Genomic DNA, 5,338 nt, shown 5'->3' with positions numbered 1-5,338 from the left:
CTAGGGAAGGGCGCGGCCTCAGCGTGGGCACCACGGGCGGGTCCCCAGGGGGCTCCCCCCGCAGGCGGCCCCAGGGCGCGCCTCACCTCCAGGACGGCCTTCTGCACGGTGAGCTGGCTGTACACGCGCACGCCCTCCTCGCCGCACACCTTCTTCAGCTCCTCCTTGTTGAGCGAGAAGAGCTGCGGCCCCGTCAGGATGCCCAGGTGCCCCACCGTCCTGGCGCGCGGGGCGGCGGGCGTGAGCGCAGGGCGCGGCTGGGGGCGCGCGGCCGGACCCCGTCCCCAGGCCCCGCCGGCTCCAGGGCCCCTCCCGCCCCCAGACCCGTCCCCCAACCCCGCCCCAGGCCCCGCCCCGCGCCGGACCCCGCCCCAGGCCCCGCCCCGCGCTCACCGCGCGCTGAAGGCCTTGGCCTCGAGCCAGGCGCGGACCTCCGCGGGCCCCGACTCGTAGGTGAGCGGGAGGCTCACGGGCTGGCTGCGCTCCACGCGGAAGTGCCGCTGCGGCTGCGCGCGGATGTGGCTGATCTTCTTGATGAGCTCGTCGTTGACCTCGTCCATGTGGTGGATCAGCTCTGCGGGGTGCACGATAGAGGGGGCGGTCAGCCGGGGCGCGCTCCCCCTCCCCTTCCGCCCCCACTCCGCTCCCCTCCCCCCTCCCCTCCCCTCCCCACTCCGCTCCCCTCTGCACCTACTCCTGGGGACCCTTCCCCTTCTCAGAGTCATCCTCTCACCATCTTTGTTCGCAGTGAAGCTTGCAGAAAGCTTGTGGGTCGGGCTGGCAGGACCCCAGTATTTTGGACCAGCCTGTGGGCGGGCAGAGTGGGGAGCCTCCTCAGGCTCCTCACCCCTCCCGCCAGCTCTTGGGGGATGCCCAGGGCCCGTGGAAAGTGAGGGGCTCCCCTTCTGGACCCCCACCCCTTGCAGAGCTCGGCCCCGGCCAGGCCTGCATTCCCTTCACCAAGACCCTGGGGGTCCCCACATCCCCACCCTCTCCACTCCTCCTGGCAGGCGTCCCCAGTCCTGGGGGCTGGGCACTCCCCTTGTCAGATGCTTGCAGCCCGGTGGGCCCCACATGCTCAGGGAGGGTCCGTCGGGCCCATAGGAGAGTCCCAGGCAGCCCCTGCCATCCCAGCCCCAGCCCCAGCCCAGGGACCCTGCTGCCCATGCCCACCTGCTCCAGGGGGGCGCCCACGTCTCCAGGCTGGACCTCGTCCAGGATGTTGCCAGGCACGTAGCCCGCCTGCCCGCTGCGGTTGCGCAGCTTCCACCACTGCCGGCCGTCCTCCAGCACCTGGGGGCCGCGCACCGTCACCCAGACCCCCGCCCCTGGCGCCAGCCCCTCCACAGATGGGCGGGGGAGTCCCGCTTCTCCCCGAAGGCCACTGCTCACAGGGCGCACTGGTGACAACCCCCAGGCTCCTGGTCCAGCCCCCCCCCGGCCTCAGCGGGGGCTCTGGGGCACTGACTCCCAGGAGCAGGGGCTGGGGCTCTTAGCCTGCCTGGGGTACAGACCCCCCCGCCTGCTCCACTTTCCGTCCCCCAGCAGGTGGCCTGGATTCCGCTTGGCTCCACACACAGCCAGGGCCTCGAGGCGGGGCCAGATGACAAGCCCACCGGGGCAACACTTGGGGGCGTCTCTCGACACAGAGGCCCCGGGCCAAGCCCAGGCTGGCACAGGGGCCCTGCACCACCTTTGGGATCCCTGAAATAGGGAGTCCCCCCTCTCAGCCAGGCTGTGCTGTGGGTACAGATAGGAGCCCCGAAAGGGGCCCCTGCGAAAGGGGTCAGGTGGACAGGCCAGTGTCCCGGTGTCACTGCTCCCAGACCCGCCCCTGCCCACCCCACCCGGCCCCTGCTCACCTCCAGGACCTCATCCTTGAGCACTGACAGCTCGTTGGCATTCCGGGCCGTGAAGTCATACAGGATCCTGACATACTTGGCCATGGCGGGCGTGGATTCGTAGCCCCTGCGTGGACAGGGGGGGCTGAGGCCCAGGGCGGGCAGGGGTCTCCTCCCAGAGCTGGTGCCTGGGCTGGAGGGGAGCGGTTTCCCGAGCACTGGCCGCCTCCCTGCCAGCTCGGGGAGTTCGCACGGAGAGCGGCTGCGCTGCCAACCAGGAGTGGAAACTGTGACAGCCCCAGAGCGCCAGGCGCGGGGCGCGGGGGGGCCGGGGCCGGGCTGCGGGGCCTGGGGGACAGCAAGGCTGGCCCCAGCCTGGGCACTTGGGGGTCTGCAGGCCCTGGGCCCTGAGGAAACCGGAGCCTGGGGGGACGGCCTCCCCAGGGTGCCGCTGACCAACGGGGTCAGATCGTGGTCGGCCGCTGCTCCGAGACTGAGCGTGGGCATTGCCGCACTCAGCCCCCGTGGGGCCTCCATGGGGCACGGGGCAGACCATGGCCACCCCTCCCGTTCACTCTGGCCCCAGCACCAGGCCAGCTCCCTCATCCAGGTGCAGGCCCAGCACACTGGGGTGTGGGCCCTGGCTGGAGGCTGTCAGTCCGGGGCCGGGGTGGGCAGGCTAGGGGCTGAGAGTCAAGGCCGAGACCCTAGTACCAGCTGCCGGTGAGGGGCGAGAGGGGACGTACTGCCTCCTTAAACCAAATCCCGGGGTCTGGCAGGGTCAGAGCTCCCGAGGAAGTTTCTGGATCAGTGTGGGGTCAGGAAGGGGGAGGAGAGAAAAGGAAGGTCAGGCCCCCTGGCCCCTCGGGTGTGTCGTTTGCCCACTGGCCATTGTGGACACGGGGTGGGCTGGCACGAGAAGGGGCACTCCTTAGCCCGGACCCTCCTCCCCCAGCTTTATCCGAGACTCAGCCCAAAAGCCCCAACCGGGCAACCGCGTTGGATAAAACCACTTACGTTCAGCTGTTTAATGAGGTCCTAGAACGTAAATATAGATGGTGACTCTTGGAAATTTTTTTCGACTGTAATATGGTTACGAAGTTAAAATGAAAACCTGCTTCTGGTTCGGAGCACTTGAATCACGTGAACGCATTTGCCGTCAGCTGGTGGCAGTGTACCCATTAAGGCCTCTGCGTTTTCAGGGGTGACTGTGACTTTGGGGGTTTACCTGTGAGTGTGGGGGGAGCTGGCGTCTCCTGGGGGTGTGGGCTCGGATGCCAGGCTGTGCTTCGGAGAGTGTCGAAAGGACAGTCGGCCCATGGGGGTCGGCTGTGGGGAAAGGGGGTGGTCTCAGCTGGGTGTGGGGTGGGGGCTGGCCCCAGGGGACACCAAACAGGGGTGACGAATGCTTGACCGAAGGAGCAGGGAGGGAGACGGGGTCCTTTGCCAGCGCGTGTGGTGACGAGGGGTGGGTGCAGCTGGCAGGGGTTGGGAGGCAGCGAGGTGGTGGGTGGTGCTGGGCCGGGTGGGGCTGGGGGTGCCCTGACCTCGCCGTCGGGGGCGGGCACCTGCCCCTCCACCTCCCAGGGAGCATCCTGCAGCACGTCCAGGGGCGGCTCCCAGCCGCTGTGGAACCTGGGCACGTAGACGGGCACCGGCGGCTCTCGGGGCCACTCGGAGCTGGGGCAGGAGGTCCTGGTGGTGAGCCGCGGGGTCCCCGCCAGGCCCGCCCCCGCCTGACCTCCCCAACCCCGGCCAGGGGCCGCCGTACCGGGGGCGAGTCCAGGCGTCCCCCAGGGATTCCCACAGTGCCATCTCCTTGGGGACCAGGTGGCCGCGCAGGAAGCCCACGGCGTCGCGGGACAGCAGGGGGCAGGACACGGAGCGGGCGATGTCCGGGCCGCCACAGGTGCTGACGATCTGGGGCACAGCAGGGCTCAGATGGCCCCCGCACCCCGGCCCCCGCACCCCGGCCGCAGCCGCCACCCGCCGCCGTCCCAGAGGGAAGGGGCCCGGGGCCTCTTGGGGGGTGAGCCTGGACGCCTGGCCCAGTGGGTACATGCACCCCCCAGGTAGAGGCCGACCCCCCGCGGAACCCGCCTCCCCAGCCCCTCCCCCGCCTCCTCGCCCCCAGCCCGTCTCCCCAGCCCCAGCACCAGGTCCAGGGGCCCGAACAGGAAGTGCACGAGCTCGGCGGCGCTCGGGTTCTGGATGTGCTTCTGCAGCTTTGCCTGGGGAGAGGCGGCGTGAGCCAGACAGACGGCGCCGGAGGCGCAGGGACCCCGACCCTCCCCGCGGGGACGGGGCTGCTGCACTCACAAGCAGGTTGATGGCCAGCTTGGTTTTCTGGAAACAGTCCACGAACTCGCCCTCGGAGGGGGGCCGCGCCCGCAAGGTGAGGACGCCCTCTGGTGCGGGGCGGGAGAGGAGCGCGTGAACCCTGGCGGCACCCACCGGGGACGCCCTCACTCCCGCCGGCTCCAGCCCACCCAGCCCCTCGCTGCCCCTGCCCCTCATCAGCATGTTGGCACCTGCCCCCCACCATCTCCTCTCCCTGACCCCCATCCCTCTTGCACCTGCCTGACACCCCTGCACCTGCCGCCCCCCCCCGCACCTGACCTCCCCCAGCACCTGACCCCACAGCACCTGCCGCCCCCCCCAGCACCTGACCCCCCAGCACCTGACGCTCCCCAGCACCTGTCCCCCCAGCACCTGACCCCCCCCAGGACCTGCCGCCCCCCCCAGCACCTGAACCCCCAGCACCTGCCGCCCCTCCAGCACCTGATTTCCCCAGCACCTGCCCCCCCAGCACCTGCCCCCCCAGCACCTGCCGGCCCCCTCTTTCCCTTCTTCTTCCCCTTCTTCCGCTGGTTCAGCTGTTTGAAAGCTTCCGCTGCCTTCTGCAGCCGCGCCACGAACCACTCAATGTCGTCCAGGGCACAGTTGAGGATTTGCTGGGGTCGGGCAGAAGCTGGGGTCAGTGGGGAGCTCCCCTGTCTCTGTGCTGCAGGGGCCCCTGGGGGACAGGACCTCTCGGTCCCCGCCCGCTGTCTGTGCGTGGGCCCAGGCGAGGGGTGAGGGCCTGCCCACAGCCCCCGACCCCCGGCCCCTCAGGGCACCCACCGTCTCCTTCTCTATCTTCTGGGCCAGCACAGCCCGCGGCTCCTCGTCCTGGGGCTCCCGGCGGCGGTGGCCTGGCGAGGGGGACGGAGCGGCTGCCATGGGTGGCCCCGCAGTGCCGCTGTGGGGTGAGGGTGGCCCCAGCCCTCCCGCCTACCTGGCTCGCCGGGCGGCAGCGGCCCCACGCGGTTCCTGGGGCTATGGGGGGCGTCCCCGCTGAGGCGGTGGACGGGGACGGGGGCTGGGCCCTGCGCGGGGGGCAGGATGGACTGCCGCTGGCGGATCTTCTCCTGGTGGCCCCTGGAGCGGCACCGAAAGCCTCAGCAGCCCCACCCAGGCCGGGGGACCCCTCCCCACTGGTCTGCCCCGGCCCCTTC

The 5,338-nt window shown here is 70.6% G+C and overlaps 1 protein-coding gene across 3 annotated transcripts in view; it reads right to left on the bottom strand.

Moving 5' to 3' along the window:
- Nucleotides 1-5,338, bottom strand: part of LOC119535725 (epidermal growth factor receptor kinase substrate 8-like protein 2) — a 28,027-nt gene that overhangs the window by 851 nt on the left and 21,838 nt on the right. For all 3 annotated transcript variants that reach the window (XM_037838035.1, XM_037838037.1, XM_037838034.1), the window contains 13 exons: nt 5,119-5,261; nt 4,965-5,035; nt 4,669-4,795; nt 4,161-4,249; nt 3,998-4,072; nt 3,613-3,761; nt 3,389-3,521; nt 3,070-3,170; nt 1,863-1,968; nt 1,174-1,293; nt 734-806; nt 394-574; nt 87-219 (listed from right to left, as the gene is read on the bottom strand). In XM_037838035.1, the coding sequence (XP_037693963.1) occupies nt 87-219; nt 394-574; nt 734-806; nt 1,174-1,293; nt 1,863-1,968; nt 3,070-3,170; nt 3,389-3,521; nt 3,613-3,761; nt 3,998-4,072; nt 4,161-4,249; nt 4,669-4,795; nt 4,965-5,035; nt 5,119-5,261 (1,501 nt within the window). The remainder of the gene's footprint in view (nt 1-86; nt 220-393; nt 575-733; nt 807-1,173; nt 1,294-1,862; nt 1,969-3,069; nt 3,171-3,388; nt 3,522-3,612; nt 3,762-3,997; nt 4,073-4,160; nt 4,250-4,668; nt 4,796-4,964; nt 5,036-5,118; nt 5,262-5,338) is intronic.

This window comes from Choloepus didactylus, chromosome 6, assembly GCF_015220235.1.
Source record: "Choloepus didactylus isolate mChoDid1 chromosome 6, mChoDid1.pri, whole genome shotgun sequence".
NCBI classification, from domain to species: Eukaryota; Metazoa; Chordata; class Mammalia; order Pilosa; family Megalonychidae; genus Choloepus; species Choloepus didactylus.
The sequence above is the reverse complement of the archived record's forward strand: the minus strand, read 5'-3'. Positions and strand labels throughout refer to the sequence as shown.